General features: G+C 45.6%; 1 protein-coding gene across 1 annotated transcript in view; it reads right to left on the bottom strand.

The window, feature by feature from the left end:
• Window positions 1–19947, bottom strand: part of PRPF8 (pre-mRNA processing factor 8) — a 497675-nt gene that overhangs the window by 350508 nt on the left and 127220 nt on the right. The window contains exons 15-17 of the mRNA XM_069615406.1: window positions 11613–11809; window positions 5268–5474; window positions 4852–5015 (exon numbers count right to left, since the gene is read on the bottom strand). Coding sequence (XP_069471507.1) covers window positions 4852–5015; window positions 5268–5474; window positions 11613–11809 — 568 coding nt within the window. The remainder of the gene's footprint in view (window positions 1–4851; window positions 5016–5267; window positions 5475–11612; window positions 11810–19947) is intronic.

The raw sequence follows: 19947 nt of genomic DNA, 5'->3' as shown, positions 1-19947 counted from the left end.
CCAGGGTGTTTAGGGTCAAAAGGAAGTCCATTGATACATCCCTCGGAGGGGGTCAGGCGGTAGGCCTACTGGGCCCCACGCCACCAACATTTCCGCCGTCTCCGTTGTCGTCATCCCCCTCTGCGTTTTCTGCCATCATCACCCACGTCCTCCTGGATCGTGTACACGGACACCTGGTCCTCCTCGGAGCAGGGATACTGTGGACACTGCCAGGGATACCTTAACTGGGCCAGCCCCCTTGGCCTTCGAGAGGGCGGCCGCCACCAACTCGATAGTCGACGACTTCACCTGGGCCTTCTGGGGCAGGTCGGTCGCCTTTTCCCCCGAGCCTTCATCTTCTCAGGTTTTTCCCTGCAGCTTCTCTGGGTTAGCCAATTTCCTCCTCGAGGAGGAACTAGGGCGATGGCTGGAGGTGGAGGCAGATGGTGAAGATGAGCGCGCCCTGCTCATCGCGGGGCTGTTTGCGCAGCACCCCTGACGAAAACTGACTTGCGGTGCATGGCCTTGTCTTGGGCCCCCAAGGATGGAGCGCCCTCAAAGTACACAGAAGCCCGCTCCTCAGACCGGCTGGTGCTGGGTGAGGCATGCCCCTGCTTGCTGCATGGGGCAGAGTTCTTGGCGCTGAGCCATGCCGCCAACCTACTGTGACGATCCTTCACGTTTCGCTTTGAGAACCCGAGGCAGATTTCACAATCCACTTCCCTGTGATCCAGATGGAGACATTCGAGTCACGGAAGGGGTTTGTCCTCTACAAACATTCCTCAGCTGGAGCAGAGCTTGAAGAGGGAGCTTCCCTCCTTCTCCTCCGACATGGTACGGAGCGCGGGGTAGGCCCGACTGCCTTCTGGAATCAATGAAACTTCAATGATTCTTGCCCTTGTGGAGTGTTGAAATTCAATGACAAACGGATCCCCGCTTGTCGGCCTAAGGAGTGAAAGAGCACACAGGCTCCGATTGACAAAAATAGAACTTTTGTTATTGAATAAAGTGCAAAAATGTAGAATAGCTCATGGAGAAAAACACATGGACTTCCAACACTTGAACGTGCAGTCAAAATCTGAAGATGGCTGCCAGAGGAGGGGCTTAGGGAGAGGGCAGTCATTGGCTGGGGGCAGAAAGCCCCAGAGTTCAGTGAATGGTTTAAAGGAGAAATACAGTTTGTAAATGAAAGTGAAACAGTTTTTTCTTTTACCGAGGATTCCCGGCCTGACGACGGGGAATATTCATGAGCATGTGAATCCATGCCTGACCCCATGCTGGAGAAATGTATTTAAACATTCAGTAGCACTGCACAAAAAGGTGCTATGCGTCAGTAAGCAAAAGCAGATGCCTATGGAGTTTACCAGGCTCTTTAAAACAGTAAGTAACAGACAATCAGTCAGAAAAACACGGGAGAAAAATGTCCCACTCAGGAGTAAAAATACAAAAAAGCCCCGAGTCCAGCAAAACAGCAGGGGGTCTCTAAGGTTAAAGGGAATAGGCACATAAATTAACATTCTCCCTAAGTGGTCAACAATTAAAATCTGTAAGGGAACAAGCACTGCCAAAGCCAATGGGTTCAGAAGACGAGACAGCCAAAGTCAATGGTCCAGTTGAAAGTTCTGATGCACTCTCTGTTTCCAAATAGTCAGTAGTTCAGAAGAAAATCACAGAAGCTCAAGCGGAGACACCTTGAAGTACAAGCTGGGAGGCCAGTGCAGGTGAGTCGAGGTCAACTCAAAAGGGTTTAAAATAGTACTCCCCAAGCTAGGAAGCAACACCAAGCCCCACAGTACCAGAGTATTCAAGAATTGGTTCCAGCTGGATGCCTTCCTGTTGCAGCCTTCCTGTTGCAGTGTAGCGGACCCTTGTTCCTGGTCCTTGGTCATGGTGACAAAAGGGAGGACGTCTGGGGGGGCTTCTGAGGCAGCACTAGAGACTCTGCAGCAATGGATTCTCCTCGATTCAGCTGCCTTTTGAGGTTCTGATGCCTTTTTCTCAGCACCAAAGAAGAACAAACAGCTCCAGTTGGAGGTTACGCGATCCCTCGCTCCTGGACTCTGGATGAAGATTTCCTGCTTTTGCAGGGTCCTCTGGATGCCCACAAAGTTTTGGCCAGATTCACATTTCCGAAGCCAATGCACTCAATGATGGTCACGGGTTCCAGGGCATTGGGATTCTCCAGCCTTGTACAGTCCCAGCAAGTCGGGGGTTGTGCCAAAATGAAGCTTGTCGCAAGGCTAGTTGGGCCCACACAAGGGAGGAAGTCATCCCTTGCGGATCTTCAGTAGAAACAAAAACGGGATCAGACTAGCTGCAGAGCTTCACTGGGCACTTCGCAGTCCAGGGGCGTGCTGCTAGCGTCTCTTCACGACCCTCCCTCACTTCCTGCCTTTCCAGGCACACTGGAACCTGGGTAGGCTACAAGGCTGAAACCTGCCAAAGGCAAAATGCATGAAGGACTCCAACACGATTCAAACAGAGTAAAAGCCCAGAAAGAACCAACTGACAAGAAATGGTGAAAAAAGAAGACGGGCCACTTTGGAAAAATTGTCAGCCTTGGGTGGTGCACTGCAGCTGAGAAAGAAGCCTCCAGCTACATGGTACAAAGGTAGTAAAAAGGAAACCACTGCCACCAGCCAATCAGGTTAGTTAGTTTAACAATAAGTTACATGAGAAGTGGGATAAAGGAATTACTATGCAACCCCTCCAGCACTCCACATAGCATGGTGCGTGCTGGACCCACAAAAGAAAAGTTAAGTAAGACAAAAGTTATCTTACTATTCTTGCGAACATTTGCCAAACAAGTTAACTCGCTAGCGTCCTCCACGGCCTACACGTGTAAACTTATCCGCACAGCTAAGCCATTTCTTTCAGACATTAGCTGCACTACCCTAGCCAGAGCCCTCATCCTGTCCCGCCTGGGCTATTGTAATGCTCCATCTAGGGGCAACCAAAGCCACCACTAGAGAAATCCAAACTCTTCAAAACAATGGAACTCCCTCCCGCCCGGCCTGAGATCTACCCAATCCTACGCCCTCTTCAGATCTAACTGCATCAACTGGATCAAAGAAAATGACCGATAGTCCCGCCCTACACCAATATAACTACTGTCCTACAGTCATACTATGTACATAATTAAATACTCTCTATCTTCCTACTGCATATTTCCTGTATATACTATGCTATATGTCTATATTATGCACAATGTATATTCTCCCTATTGTCCTGCATTATGTAATTTCTACTATGTATAACTACCATCTGTAAGCATGCGTAACCTGTAAAGTTTAAAGTATCCTTGAACAACGCGCCCGGTTACCCTCGGGTTTGGTGCGCGCTATAAATAATAAACAAACAAACAAACAATGCTCTTAGAGCAGCATTAGGCATCTCTAGAAGAGACCACATTTCCGAGAGGAGCCGACAAAATAACAGGCTTCCAACCCATGATAAAATCCTACTAAAAACTCTGTCACTCATTCACAAATCCCTTAACAATGCTGCACCCACCTACCTGGTCAACAGATTCCACAGACAGATATCCGTGAGACCTTCCAGATCTGCTTATAAAGACTGCCTCTCTATTCCTAAGTTCACTCGCTCTACAATTGGCGGTAATCGTTTCCCAGTGAAAGCAGCCAAATTGTGGAACTCCCTACCTCCTTCACTGAGAATTGACCTACCCTACCAAAACTTCAGGACCAACTCCATCTTGTGGTTGAAAGCGAATGCTCATTAAATACTGCAAGTAGCTAGTATCCTCTGCCGGGAACCTATACTACCCCCTCACCTAGATGTATACCTGCTTACCTTTACCCACCCCTACCTTTACCTGTATATACTACAGCTGCAAGCAAGTTGTAGGTTTCACTTGCATTCTTGCTTTTGCACTAGCCACGTGTAAATAGAACTCATCTGTATATACAGTGTACTGTATTTAATAATAGTCTGCAAATTTGATGATGTTGTAACTAAGTTTTGCATATATGTGTAACTGCTGCACACTGGTACCTGAGGGTATGTCGCGCATTATAAATAATAAAACAAAAACAAAAAACAGTAGTTCACCCAAGAAAATGTATTTAACCATCAAGAGAAGTCCAAAGGACTTCGCAGTGGCACTGCACGGAAGGTGCTGTGTGTCACTATGCAAAAAGCAAATGCCTATGGCGTTTACCAGACTCCATTAAACATTAAGAAACACACAAATCCTAGTCAAAAATACACAAGTGAGAAAAAAGTCCCGCTCACTAAGGATTACAAATTTAAAAGCTCCGAGTCCAGCAAAAGAGCTTGGGGTCTCCTAGGTTAAAAGGGAATTGGGACATACATGAACATTCTCCCTAACTGATTGACCAGTGTACCCTAAATTAAATGAGGAGCATTGAGGCAAAAGGACCTTATTGGCCACAAAAATCAGCTGGGATAGAGACAAAAAGCAGATATGCCAAGCTCCCCAGATGCTTTGGACTATTTCGATGGTCCTGCACCAGTATGCTGGGTAGGGTTGATGGGGGGAATCCAAGACATCTGGAGAGCCAGAGGTTGCATACCCCAGCCTTAGAGACTAAATTGATTTGAGGAAATCAGAAAAAAGAAAAAGAAATCCTGACAGTAAACAAATCACATTGATAAATGCCATCCATTTATTAGAAAGGTTTTCATTCACACAAATAACCAGTCACACAGATCAATGAATGGCTCGCCATGCACTACAGATATTGGGAACATACTTCTTGATTGGGAGGGCTTGTGTCTGGGATTAGTCATAACTACACACTGCTTGGTCAAGTCTCTCACTTAATTGTGGAAAATTTCAATTTTCTTCAGACCCAGCCTTCAACCACATTTCAGCCTGCGCCTGCTTACCTGTATGCTTCCTTCAGTCTCTCCAGAGCCAGAATGAGCAGTTTAGTGTCATGCTTGTAGGACAGAGGAGGGAAAGGGATGGGGGAGAATCGTCTGCTTTCCAGCCAATGCACAGTGGTTGTGTATACAGCAACGGCCTCTTCTGCAGTGATGTATGGCCCATCCTATGAGAAAGCAAAGAAACAATACTTACTGTTCCAATTGCTTGTGAATGGCCCATTGACTACTCACCATCCAAACCCAATAAGGCGGCTCCCAACAACCCCAGCTGTGCAGTTTCATTGGCAACCTTTATCTCATTGTCTGGGCCAACCCCAGTCTTCAAACTACAACCTCCCAATCAAAGACAATGGCTGTACTCTGTTTGAGCAGTAGATTTACATTAAAACTGGGCTCCAATACCATCTTCCCCTCACCTTTAGGTAGTTGTGCTGCCGCTCCTGCTCTGCCTTCAAGTACAGCCTGGTGAGTCTTCCCAAGTTCTTCTTGCACACAGTCTTGTCCACAGTGGCCCCCCGTCGAATACGCTCGCGATTGTAATGCGCAGTGTTGGTCCACCAATCTGCCTTTGCTTTCACATAGCGAAGTATCATGTTTTCAATGGGAGTGGGTAGTCCAGGAACCTACAAAGCAAAACATGTTAGGGGAAGGTCGACCAGGAAAGTGGACAATCTGGTATTGTAAGAGTGGCTTACTTTAGGTTTCATGCTTGGCTGGCATTTGCCAGTAAAACCAAATTAAACAATTCACATGGCCAACTCCAATCCCTGGAAGGGGGATAGATCATTTCCCTTTAAGTTTATCCAGAATGGTGCATACTGGGGGTACCCGAAACAATAGAATTTGTTTAGGTCTTGTAGGGAATATAGCTGAGAGGCTCTGGGACCCAACACCAACTTCTACCTAGGGAGTACTGTTGGGGAGTTTTACTAAAATCCACCGAGGTTCGGCCTGTAGAAGACTCTCCTTTTAGTGTACAAGGCTCCAATTCTTCGTATAGGCCTGAACTACCCAAGAGGTTTGACAGCTATGGATGAGCAGCCAGGTTTAGTTTAGGGGAGAGACGGGCTGTAGTAGTGTACAAAGACCTTTAAGCACACAAGCAGTCAAGACGCTTACACACTTTGTCATGTATAAATATTTAAATTTACTATGGTTAGGCAAGATTGTATGCAGTACCCTTTGGGTGCACTACAACAACCCTGGCCTCCTGGCAATAGGGACCCAACCTTTGGTATAAGTCTGAACTACACAGGTTTGTATTGTGGTAGAGAACGCAGGCTTATCTCAAGAGGGGTCAATGTGAGCTGTAGGGGAGTTACACAGAGATTCAGTGACAAGTATTCAAATAAACTCTTACACACAAGGTCTCTTGAATAAAAAAAATGATTAATGTATGTATCAGTCAGTTAGAGTAAGCCTTCTTCAGAAGGGGGCAATATAACAGTAACACTGAAATATGCTTCACAAAATACACACTCTTAATATTTCTAAATCAGTAAGAACCCTTTTGGGATGGCCCACAGACACAACCTACACCCTAAGGTGACTTCAATAGCTAGGGTGCTGGGGACATTAATATATCATTGTTGCATTTAGAATAACTTAGGAATAAGTCAAAGGAAAAGGTTATTAGAACATACAATTGACGGAAATTATTCTCAAGCAGGAAAATACTTTTGGATCGTTCAATAAGCCTTTCGGTGTAACAGGCTAAGCCAAAGTCAATGGGAAAAAGTCTATATGGGCTGAAGCACTTCTTTGTAGGTAACTAAGAAAAGTCTTTGGACAATGTTTTAGAATTGTTTGAAAAAAGAAATGTAGGGCCACAAGCTGTTAGGCTTGCGAGCAGACTTTTACAGAACCTTTGTATTGAAGAAAAAAAGTGCAGCGACTTCTGTTCCTGAGCAGCTCTGCAGATCTCACTGTTCCTGGGCCACAGGCGGGGGGGACAAGAGGAAGGACTTCTAGGGACTCCTGCACTGCAATGGGACGGTCACCGCTCGCAACTAGCAATCTTCAAACAAGCAGCTGTTCAGTGTTTCAGCTCCTCACGCCTAGCGCAAATAGCAACAATGCGGTTCCTGGCTGTTGAGATGGGCTTTCCTTGCTTATGTGGTACCGCACCCTGTTGAGGGGGCTCAGGCTCAGTCAGTCCTGCTTCCTGGGAGTCCGGCCAGATTAAAAGCAATGCACACAAACTGGTGTTCCTCTCCCTGGCTATTCAGTTTCCAGCAGCAACTCTGGAAATTCAACCAGCTCCGAGAAGATGTCCAGGTGGCTTACTTTGGAGTGGATTGGTCCCCCCCCCCACAAACTTCAACGGGCACACCAAATGCAACATGATCCCATTCATTCCAGCCTAGCTGTCAGTCACCCAGCAGGGTGGCTGTCCTTGCCACACAGTCAGCCGGCCAATCACTACAGAGTGCATTTGGGTCTCCTAGGAGACTAAGCACAGGGAGTTTCGGGCACCCTCCTCACTTCCTGCCCCCGCCAGACACCCTGGAGTCAGAGGTGGGCTTCATTCGCGAAGCCCGCCAAAGACAAAACGAACAAAGGGACCAAACCTAGTTTGGCACGCAGAGTAACTATCAAGAAGGACCTTTCCACAAAGAAATGGCGAAAAAAAAGACGACCCGGGCCATTTTGACAAAAATTTTTTACCCACAGGTGCTTTACCGTGGCTGCTAACGCAGCCCGTGGTACAATCCCATAATGGTAGTAAAATGTAAACCACTGCCACCAGCCATTCATCGAGGAGAGGGTAACACAAATGCTGAATGAAAAGCTAGACAAAGGGGATACTAAGTAACCCCTCCAGCACCCTATTCGAAGATAGTGTGTGCTGGGTCTAGAAAGTTACAAATGTAAGTAAAGTCAATAACACTTCACTGCTCTTGGAAACAGTAGTTAATCCAAGAGAAGGTATTTAAACATTTGGGACTTCTGAAAGATTTCTCTGTGTCACTGCACTGAAGGTGCTTTGACACAATGTAAAAGATGATGCCTATGAAGTTTCAGACTCCATAACCAAAAGAAACAGTGTTCAAATCACATTTTAAAAAAACAATACATGAGTGAGTGGGGAAAAGGGTCTCACTCACTCCAGGTTAAAAATTAAAGTCCTCAAAATCCAGCAAAATGGCTGGGGGTATCCAAAGTAGAGGAATTAGCAAATCTCTGAGAATTCTCCCCAACACTGTCTATCTGCCATCCAGTGCTGGTGAACTTTCAATGATCTGTCTCAACGCCAGCAAGACTGAGATCTTTCCTATTGGGACTCCAGCCCACCCCCCCCCCATCTTCCGCTTTGAACCACTTGTGTATAAGCACATAATCACTCTGGCCATCCTCTATGGCCTCTCCCCATTCTCTGACATCCGAAGCCAGAAACCTTGGCGTCATCTTCAACTCCTCTATCCTTCATCCCTCCCATCCTCACACTCGGGACTTTGCGAAGGCGGCCCACTTTCACTTTCAACTGTACCTCCTCAAAGGAATTCTTCCTTTCCTCACTTTACCACAGAAGCTCAATGTCTCTACAGCTCTGGTTCTCTGTAGGCTAGACTACTGCAGAAGCCTTTTCCTTAGTCTTACCTCTTCTTTACAACCCCTCCAGCTAATCCAGAATAGGGTTGTGAAACGTATCCTTGGCCTCAAGCCCATGGACTGCATCACTCCAGCCCTAAAAGCTCCCGACTGGCTCCTGGTTGCTGCAAGGATCAAATTCAAATCCCTCTGCATCATCCATAAGGCGGACTTGGGCTGGGGACCACACCGTCTACAACTTCCTCTCACTAAATACTCTCCCTCTAGATCTTTAAGTTCTTCTGGCAACAACTATCTGTGTGTCAGGCGCTTTGCTAAACAGCGAGCTAGTGACTGATTTCTTTCCTCGGCAGGCTCCCTCCTATGGCAGAGCCTTCCCCTTCCTCCTCTTCTTCCCCTTCCCCTTCCCCTTTGTCTTGAGCCAAATCTCCTCAAATTCAGGAAGTCCTCAAGACTCATTTTCACCTCATCCTTACCTTCCTCCCTCCCTCCTCTGCTAAACCCCACAGTTGCTGAGATTGGTGAAATGGGCTCTTTTGTGTCCTCCTGGGCCCTGGCCTTCCACCCCCAATCGCCTTCAGCCTCCACCCGCTCCCAGCACTTGCATTGGCACCCACTGGCCTATGCCACCACATGCCTAAACTTATTTATTGGCAGCTGACCACTCACCAAGCCACCTACAGCTGCTCAACCCCTAGCACTTACCTCTAGTAGACCTAGCACTTACCCAACCCACTCCCTCAGCCCTTCTCGCTCTATGCACTTGTCCGTTTTGAATGCGCTCAAGGCCTAGTAGGTCCGCCTCAATATTACATAGTTATATTGATTTTTATTCCCATGTTCCCGCCCTGTTGCCCTGTGATGCGCTTTGAAACAATTTACTTGATGTGTAAGCGCCTTACAAATGCACAATAAAATACTGCTATTCGAAATGTAGCGTATGCTTTGGTTTACCTACCATAAGTATTGAGTTGATTTTTATAATTGCGTTTCTGACTTATAATAGTACTTACCTTCCTAAAGCATTATCTCTACCTATTTTACATATATATTATATAAAAACATAATTTTTACATTGTGTACAAAAAATTCACCATCTACAAGCCAACAAGAACACATGGATCCAGTGACAACAGCCGCTTAGAACACAAAACATCTACGAGGGGGAAAACTCGGTGGATCAGCCTTCTCTTGCATAGCCGTAAAAGAGATGCAAAGGCAAGGGTGAAAGCCGCTTTTGTGAGACAGAAGAGAAGCAGGGTGTCAATTATGTGCCTTGCTTGGGCCAGCGGCTAGACTATCTTAATCTGAAGCCAACCATGGGCATTGAAGAATATTTGGATGCAATAGCTCCGGCATACCCTCGTGCTTTGTATCCAAGGTTCTGATTAGGTTACCTACCGGTGCAGCACTACACCACGCACTGTGGCAGGAACCACAGTGGCGATTGTCCACTCTGCGTGGCAAATACAGAAACTACTCTCCACTTTATGCTAACATGTGAAGTCCTAAAACACCTCCGGGCCAGATATTCGAACCCTCTGTTCCGGCTTTTAAACATCTCGTCAACTAGTGACGCCATGCAGCTATGCAGATCTTCAGACAACTTTAATGCTATCCACTTTGTAGCGAAATACATCCACAGGGCCTGGTTGAGAAGGGTAAAAGCAATGTTAATCAAGGGATGAAACCTCTCCTGCTATGCGATTACAGCCGTTCCTTGTGAACCATTTATGATAAAACTTGCTCATTTTCTGTGGTACCTCAGGAGCACGATTTGGGCTTCGTGCCCATAGAGAAGGGAATTGATGTTATTTCGACATGCAGCGCGTTCCTTTTCAATGGAAGTGCGAGACTGATGTATTACTGTTTCAATCTTTTTTAAACTTAATGTTTTATGCGTTTATGGCAACTGCCAAATAAAATTATGCAACAAAAATAAACCATCATTTTTTTATCATACAATTGTGTATAAGAAAACACCATCTACAAGGCAACCAGAACACAGATTCAGTGACGCCATCCACTTAAAACCTAAACCATACACTAGGGGAAAACTTTGGGGGAGGGGGTTGGAGGAGAGATATCAGCCATCTTTTACATAGCCGTAAAACTTTGGAACTCTCTCCCCAAAATAAAAATATGAAGGTCCATCTAAAATTAAGAAAACTCCTAAAAACCTGGCTGTTCATCTTAAACGAGAGCAAAATGACTGAAATACTTCCATGCGCCGTGAAACGAACACACAACCGAAAAGGAGTGAGCAGGCCGACTGGTGCATAGGGCAAGGGAAAAGAGAAGCGTCTGAATGTGAAGGGTGGCCTTGGACCTGAAGTCTTCCGATCCTGATAGAAGGCCATAGATGGAAACAGGGGAGGGTGATGTGTCCCACTTAAATCGCACCACCGAGGGTGAAACTCATCACAAACAAAGGAATAGGTCTCGACACAAAAACCGGGGAGCCCACGGGCTGACCATGAGGCACAAGGAACACACTACCCTGGAGAATCTCACAGGATCTGCAATTGCTACACTCTAGAATGATCACCAGGGGAAGGGATATGCATCGCATTTAGTCTGAACAGCGGGGGTAAGAAATGTACTGCCACGAACTACAAAAAAATTCATCCTTCTGCATACACCTCTCATACTCTGAACTAAACACAACCATGCCTCTACAGCACCACAAACCGCACGTATTTCACAACTAAACAAACCACACAATCTCACCCAACACCACATGACGGCGACCAACCGGAAATCACAACTATGCTCAGTGAACGGCGTATCCGAACTGAAGCTGCCAACAGCACATGACTGTGCTCTTGCTTTTTCATCCCGCTCAAACACACTAACCTCCCCTCCGACCCCCTTGCATTACAGATCCACAAGAGAACAGACACCACGTAGGTGGCAACAATGCGCGGTATAAGAACCATTAACATAACATAAGTGTTTCTTTGCGCCAGATATATGCTCCAAGTTATTTGTTCCCCTCTAGAGCCCTCTCTCCGTCCTAAGATGAGCCTGGCTGCTCTGTCATTGCTACCCATATACCAGGTGGTACAATCTTAAACTAAGTATTGGAGTTTCTGTATTGCCCAAGGTATAGTTTTATAAAGTCCCTTTGGGTATCACCGAGCACTTGGCACAAACATAGGGTGTAGTCTCCCTCATCGGTCCCCTTACTCTCCTGCACTACCACTCACCTTCCAGGGGATGTTGGCCTTCCAACAACGCCAGGCCTCACTCAGGTGCTGCAGGATGGTCCTAGCTTTGTTCTGCTTGATACCCTCAGGCATCATATCCAGGATGTCATGCATGACAGCTGCACGCAGTTCCAGGTCAAAGTGAGACTCCACACGCTGCTTTGTAACAGTCTTGGCCACTCCTTTTGAGTGACGACCTGGAGGAGGAAGAAACAGTAGAAAACAAGCTTTACCACTGGTTGTAGAAGGTAGTAATAGAAGACAAGCCACAAGGGCTGAAACCTTGTGTTTACGAGTCACTTAAACAATAAAAGAAATTGTAGTTACTATTGCCATTGTTAAGAGATACGTTCATGGTTTTTGCATTATGATGTTCAGTTCGCTGCGGGGTGATGTGCCTCTCTAATCTTTACGGCGTCTCGGATTGGGGAGTTTCTCCATCGCACTAGATTGTATGGTGGGAGCAGCAGTGGAATGTGGGGTACCGGGGAAAATATGGGAGCAGATTAATACTTTAGTGATTGGAGGTGAAGGTATGGGGAGAGGGAAAGACAGCAACCAGGAGGGCAATTTCGCAGGCTTTAGACCAGGCACGAGTTCATGATTGATCAAATGAGGGATTATGGATTTGACACACTGTTAGGGAGAATTCTCAGAAATGTGCTAATTCCCTTCTACCTTAGAGACACCCAGCTCTTTTTGCTGGACTCAAGGACTTTTAATTTCTAACCTGGAGAGAGTGAGACCTTTTTCCCCACGTTCTCCTATTTTTCTCTAATTTGGACTCAGACTCCAAAGTCAAAAGAAACAAACTCTGTATGCACCATCTTTACATTGCGACACACAGCACCTTCAGTGCAGTGGCACAGGGAAGTCTCTCAGATTTCCCAAAGGTATAAATACCTTCTCTTGGTGAAACTACTGTTTCCAAGAGCAGTGAAGTGAAATTGACTTTACTTATATTTTGTCACTTTCTAGACCCAGCACACACACACACTATCTTACAATAGGGTGCTGAAGGGGTTACTTAGTATATCCTTTGTCGAGTTTCTCATGCAACATATTTATGTTACCCTTTCTACAATTAATGGCAGGTGGCAGTGCTTTACTTTTTCCTACCATTATGTGTTTCTAACGCGGGTAAAGTAAAGCACCCACGGGTGCCCATTTTGTCAAAATGGCCCTGGTCGTCTTTTCGCCATCTCTTGTTGGAAAGGTCCTTCTTGAGATTTACTCTGCGTGCCAAACCAGGTTTGGTCCCTTTGTTCGTTTTGTCTTTGGCGGGATTCACTGGTGGACGCGAGGGAGGTGCCCGGAGCTCCCCGTGCTTAGTCTCCTTGGTTACAGGAATGATTGGCTGGAGTGCTGTCTTCAGATGACGGCCACCCAGCGAATGAATGGGAGAAACCTGCATAAAAAGGTGAGGCTTTTTGCTTGCAAGTGTTAAGGAGAATTCTCATAAATGTGCTAATTCCCTTCACCTTAGAGACCCCCAATAACTTTGCTGGATTTTGAGGACTTCATTTCATTACCTGCAGAAAGTGTGAGCCTTTCTCCCACTCCCGCATGTATTTTGAAATGTGTTTTAGTCGTGTTCTTGGATTATGGAGTTTTAGACAACTCCATAGGCATCATCTTTTCATTTGTGTCACACAGCACTTTCAGTGCACTGGCACAGGGAGGCCTTTCAGGCTCTCCCAAGGTTTAAATACCTTCTCTGGGATAAACTACTGTTTCCCAGAGAAAGTAAAGTGAAATTGACTTTACTAGTCTTTAAATTCCTAGACCCAGCACACTATATCTTACAATAGAGTGCCGGAGGGGTTACTTAGTATCCCCTATGTCTAGAAACTCATGTAGCAGTCACATGCTACCCTTTCCTCTTGAAATGGCTGGTGGCATTGGTTTCACAACGAACTACCATGATTTTTCCCGACCGCGAACACTGGTAGCGTTAAATAGCAGGAGCCATGTTTTTCAAGATGCCGTCTGAGCCCCCTTTGTTTAAACGGGTCCCGGTTTTCTTTTTTCGCCATTTCTTTTTGGAAAGGTCCTTCTAGAGTTCGTCTCTGCGCACCAAACTAGGTTTGGTCCCTTTGTTCCTTCGCCTTTGACGGGATTCAGAAGTGAAGACCGCCTCTGGCGCCAGAGTGTCTGAGGTGGGCAGGTAGTGAGGGAGGTGCCCAAAACTCCCTGTGCTTAGTATCCTAAGAGCCCCAAATGCACTGTGGTGTGATTGGCTGGCTGGCTGTTCGGCAAGGACAGCCACCCTGCTGGGTGAGTGACAGCTAGGCTGGAATGAATAGGAGAGAACTGAATAAAAGGTGCGTCTCTTGGCTTGGAAAGCAGAGTCGACAACTGGAACGAAAGAACCGAAGACGAGCTGGTTGTATTTTCCTCAGAGTGCTGCAGGAAACCGAATAACCAGGGAGAGGGACACCAGATTCTGTGCTTGACTACAGCTACCGGAATGTAAGATTTCCCAGTTGCCAGTTTTTTTACCCATCCTAGTGCAGGAGTCCCCTGACGTCCTCCTTGTCCCCATGACTGAGGCTTAGCAACAGTGAGATCTGTAGGAACGGTCAGGAACAGAAGTCTGCAGCTGCATCTTTTTCTTCATTCTAAGGTACTGCGAAATGAATGTACTTATCTCTCGCAGAAAAAGTGCTTGGAACTTTCCCAACTTGCAGGCCTAATCAGCTTGTGACCCAACATACGATTCTTTCTTTTACAAACTACTTCTGAGAACTTTGGCAAATACTTTTCCGTTTAACTACTACAGAACTGCTTTATCCTATACAAGACTTTAGCCCATTGACTTTGGCCTAACCATTGCACTGAATTGACTCCTCTGGTGAACTCAAAACATTTGTGCTGTCTAAGATTAACTAATCTTTTTATGAACCTATATTTGCTCCTCCTGCAAAGTAGTCTAAAGGCTTCAGAAACATAAAATGTAAAGTACTGAAGTAAATTTGTGTGTGTTATTTATTGCCTCCTTCTAATGAATTTTTTATAACTGATCGTGAAATAAATGTATAAGTGTTTTACCAAGAAACCTTGTGTAATTTAATTTGAATACTTGTGATTGTAGACCTCTATGTAACATTCCCTTTGGGAACACTACAACAACCCTGACTACAGTTAATGGGAAACCCAACCAAGCTTGTACTACACAATTTTGGTAGCGTGTTGAGCAGCCGGGCTTATCTCAAGAGGGGTCAATGTGAGCTGTAGGGGAGTTACACAGAGATTCACAGAGACAAGTATGCACTCTTGCACACAAGGTTTCTTGAATAAACAATCATTCATTTATCAATCAGTTAGACTAAGCCTTCTTCCGAAGGGAGCAATATAAAAGTAACACTCAAATAAACTTCAAAACACACACTCTTAATATTCTACAATCAGTGAAGACCCTTTTGGGATGGCCCACAGACAACCTACACCCTCAGGTGACTTGAATAGCTAGGGTGCTTGGGACATTAATATCTTACTGTTTGTATTTAGAATACTGTTAGACGTTGGTAAAGGAAAACGTTATTAGAACAAACAAGAGACCACTAATCTTCTTAAGCAGGCAAATACTTTTGGACCCCATAAGCAGAGTCATTCAGTATAACAGGCTAGGCCAAAGTAATGGGCAAAAGCCTTATATAGGATCAAGCACCTCTGGTAGGTGAGTAGAAAAGTCTTTGCACAATGTTTTAGAAGTCTTTGAAGAACAGAAGAATCAAATGAAGGGCCAAAAGCGGTTAGACTTGTGATTAGTAGAAGATGCAAGCAACTCTACAGCAAGAGGTAAATTCGCACCGACTTTTATAGTAACTTTGTATTGAACAAAAAGTGCAGCAGATGACTTCTGTTCCTGAGCAGCTCTGTAGATCTCTGTTCCTGGGCCTCAGTCGTGGGGACAAGAGGGAGGACTTCTGGAGACTTCTGCACTGGGACGGTCACCGCTCGCAACTGGCAATCTTTCCAACAATTGGCACTTCAGTGTTACAGCTCCTCGCGACTACCACAACACTGCAGTTCCTGGCTGTCGAGATGGGCTTTCCTTTCATCTGGGGTCCAGCACTCTGTTGAGGTGGCTCAAGCTCGGTCAGTGCTGGAGTCCGGAGGATCTTCCTGGAGCTCTTGGCCAACTTAAAAGCAACGCACACAATCTGGTGTACCTAGCTCTGGCTATTTGGTTCCCGCAGCAACTGCAGTGGAAATTCAACCAGCTCCGAGAAGGATGTCCAGGTGACTTACTTTGGAGTTGATTGGTCCCACCAACTCAAAGCGAGAAGTCGTCCTTACAGGGGCTTCTCTGTCGATACAAATTTGGTGTTTCAGCACAGAGCAGGGCTTCACCGGGAAAACCAACGGTCCAGGAGTTGCAGCAGGTGTCCTCTTAAAGTTCTTCATCGGTTCCTTCGTCCAGTGGTTGATACTGCCTTCCAAGCCAAAAGCCTTGCCTTTTATTCAGTTTTCTCCCATTCATTCTTGCATAGCTGTCAGTAACCCATACAATGTAACCACTCCAGCACTCCATTTAAAGATAGTGTGTGCTGGTTCTAAGAATTTAAAAAAAGACTAGTAAAGTCATTTTAACTTTACATTCTCTGGGAAACTGTAGTTTATTCCAGAGAAGATATTTTTTTTATTTTTTATTACTTGTGTTTAACCAAAGCGGTATTTACAAAAGAAGTTCAACGCTTCCATTAGAGGTACTAGTTCGGTACTTTGGGACACCACTTTCGGTCGAGAAGGGGCCATTAGGCTAAGGACCGACTCCTACAGACATGGAGTTGGCTCTTTTGAGTGCCACTACTAGAAATTTGGCTGCCATCCGAGACCATTTCGCAGAATCGCCTGCCATTAATCGAAACCAGCCAGTTTCTTCATCCAAAACAGAAGGGTCTGAAGTAAGTGGTGCCAAGTACGATTGTCTTTCAACTGTTAGTGCTGGACAAGACATAAGAAGATGTCGAATGGTTTCTGCCTGGTCTGTAGATCCACATAGCCGACAGTTTGATTTAGTAGAACCGGCTCGGATAGCCAGAATTTCCCTCGTGTGAAGCAGGTTCAGTCGTGCGTGCATGAAAGTTTTCCCAAGTTCTTTCTCTGGGAATTTTTCACAGTACTTCAATGGGACCTTCAACTGATTGTGCACCGGGGACAGATGTTTTAGAGATTTGTATAGCAGAATTTTTTCATTGGTATTTATCCAGTCCTGGTACTCAAGTTTCGCTTTTACTCGTAATGGGTTCGTAAGTAGAGTTTCTTCCGAACAGGCGACGACTTCTAGCATTTCCAGAACTTTTTTCACCCATGCAGCTAAAGGTTTACAAGTACCTTTCTTGATTTCTGATGCCACAACCTGAAAAATTGGAAGCGAGCTTGGAGACAGGATTTTCCCATACAGCTGGACTGCGCTTTGAGCCACCACCGAGGCTAGAGAGGAGAGGCCCAAATCGCGCTGAATTGCCGGCATGGGGGCGGATTTGGGCAAGCCCAGTACTGATTTCCACAGAAATCCCTCTAACTTTGGCCAGATCTCTGAGGGCAGATTCAGATTGGCCGCCATATCGTAGGTTATTTAAACCTTGGGAGAGCGTGAAAGGCTTCCCTCTGTCACTGCACTGAGGGTGCTGTGTAACACACATGAAAAGATAATTCCTATGGAGTTCTCAAACTCCATAATCAAAGAACACATGAGTAAAAACCACATCAAAATACATGAGTGGGGAAAAAAGGCTCACACTCTCTCCAGGTAAAAAAATCAAGTCCTCAAAATCCAGCAAAGTTGCTGAGGGTCTCCAAGGTGGAGGGAATTAGCACCTTTATGAGAATTCTCCCAACAGCAAGTAGTGCTTCAGCTCACCTAGACTTTTGCCCAATTAATTATGGGATAGCCTGGCTCCCTGAATGACTCTTCTTCCCTCTGACATGGTGTTTAGTCTTCTTTCCAGGAAGGGGTTAACTAACTTTGCATTGGGGTGGGGGTTTCTAAAGTACTTATCTGCTGCAGAATATTTGGTTTTCTCTTTTTGTTCTAATAGCCTTTTTTCTTTGACATACTCTTAAGTCTGGTTCTAAAAGCAAACAGTGGTATATTAATGTTCACAGTATCCTAGTCACCTGAGGGTGTAGGAATGTATGTGTGCCATCCCAAAAGGGTACTTACTGATTTAGAGTGTGTTACTATTATATTGCCCCCTTCTGAAGAAGGCTTACTCAAACTGACTGTTAAATTAATTGTTTAATCCAGAAACCTTGTGTTATTTGAATACTTGTCATTGTGAATCTCTAACTCCCCCTACAGCTCACATGGACCCCTCTTGAGATAGGTCTGGCTGATCAACATGCTACCAACCTGTGCAGTAAAGACTTATACCAAAGTTTGGGTTCCTATTGCCAGGAGGTTAGGGTTGTTGTAGTATACCCTAAGGGTACTGCATACAATCTTGCCTAACACCCCCAACCCCAACGTAGAAAAATCAGTTGGTAGAACACGTCCACTGCCACCAGTCATAAGAGGTTTTATATGCCTCTAAAAAGTCAGAAGAGCAGAGTTAAGCGGGATGCTAGGTATCCCTTTGTCACTCTACATAAGGTGGTGTGTGCGCCAATCTCTCAGGTTATAGTCTCACCCTCAGGAAGAATTTAGCAAAAACTCCCCTAGCAGTGGGCGATATCCCTAAATCTGCCTGTTTGGGCAGCCTTCTCTTCATTGAACCCTCTGGATGTTGGCATAGCTGGGCAAGTGCGTTTGGGTGGGGAGCATGAGAAGGACTGTGCAGTGTTGCGGTCTGCTTTGACTTTTCCGCTGTCATCTGCTACCGCGCCCCCTAGTGTGTTTCTTTTGGTCCATGATGTTTTCCCTGTTGATTTCCCTTTTGTGCCAGTCATGGTCTGTTGAATAACCAGGTTTTTAGTAGTTTTCTGAAGGTGGCCTTCTGTGGTTCCAATTTCTTCGGGCATGGTGTTCATTAGACACGAGAATGCTGTTCCTCCGAATTTCGTTTTTTCGTACTGTCTAGTCTATATTTGTAGATCATCACTTGATCTTAGGTTCCTTCTTGGCTGGTAGTGGCTGATCTGGATTTGGAGGAATTCAGCTCCCGGTTTGTGTAAGGCATTGTGGGCGATGCAGAGTGCTTTGCATTTGATGCTTTTTTTACTGGGAGCCAGTGAAGGCTTGTCAGAGCTGGGGTGATGTAGTCTCTTCTATTTAATCTTAGTAGTATACTGGCTGCAGAGTTTTGGACCCTTTGGAATTTCTTGATGAGTCTTTCTGGCATTCCTAGGTAGAGGGTGTTTTAGTATTGTATCATGGATATGACTAAGGGTTCTGTGAGGGAAGGCGAGGTTCGGGAGCAGTCCTCCGAGTAGTCTTAGGAGGTACAAGCACTTTTTAGCGAGTGCATTAACTTGCGGTTCCAGTGATAGGCTGTTGTCCATGGGTATTCCTAGGTTATTTACTACATTAGAAGTCTCCGGCTGAGTTCCTATGCCGGCCGGCCAGTCCAGTTGTGGGTTGATTGCGTTTTCTGTCGGGGGAGAACATTATTTCTGTTTTTGCCAGGTTCAGTTTGATGATGTTCGTTGACATCCAGTTGTAGAGGTCTTTAAGGCAGTTGTTGAGGTGGTTATTTTGTTCCTGGGTCATGGTCATTCCCACGATCAGTGCGCCATCTGCGTAATTGTAAGTGATTAATTCATGGCTAAGAAGGATTTTCATCACCTGGGGCGCATATAGCGGTTGAAAAGCAGGGGAGCGAGGCTGGATCCCAGTGTAACTCTGCAGGAGATGTTTTTGGTGCTTGAGATGAACAGTGGTAATAAAGTGCTCCCACTTCAATTTGTGAGGAATGAGAAGCCATCTTAGTGTTGACATCCCCACCCCCCCTTAGAGACTACCTAGAATGTTCCCTAGTGTTAGCCTCTTCGCTGGAGGAATTGTGGTAGGACATCTATGTACTGGCACATATGGTCTGAGTGTCCTTTAGCTCAGGGTTACTGGAAAGAGATGTTAGGTTGGATCAGTGACATTGATGGTATAGAGCAAGAATTAACCCCGCTGCTGGTTTTGTTTAGTCAAAGCGCAAGGCGAGGAGCACGTTTTTGCTAGCCCACATGCAAATGCACCCCCTTCTGGCCGCAAGGGTGTCTCACCATACATTGGAAATTAACCTAACCTATACCCAGAACTTCAAAAAATGGTTAAATAAGGCACAAGTTGTATAACATGGAAAGCCTGACTGCAATGTTACTTGAATCACACACGCATATTGACATGGAATGGCTACCTTTTATTGAATAGAACATGTCACAAAGCTGTAGATGA

The sequence above is a fragment of the Ambystoma mexicanum genome, chromosome 9 (genome assembly GCF_040938575.1).
Source record: "Ambystoma mexicanum isolate Mex_15411 chromosome 9, UKY_AmexF1_1, whole genome shotgun sequence".
Taxonomy (NCBI): domain Eukaryota; kingdom Metazoa; phylum Chordata; class Amphibia; order Caudata; family Ambystomatidae; genus Ambystoma; species Ambystoma mexicanum.
Note: the sequence above shows the minus strand (reverse complement) of the source record. Positions and strands in the feature narration are given on the sequence as shown.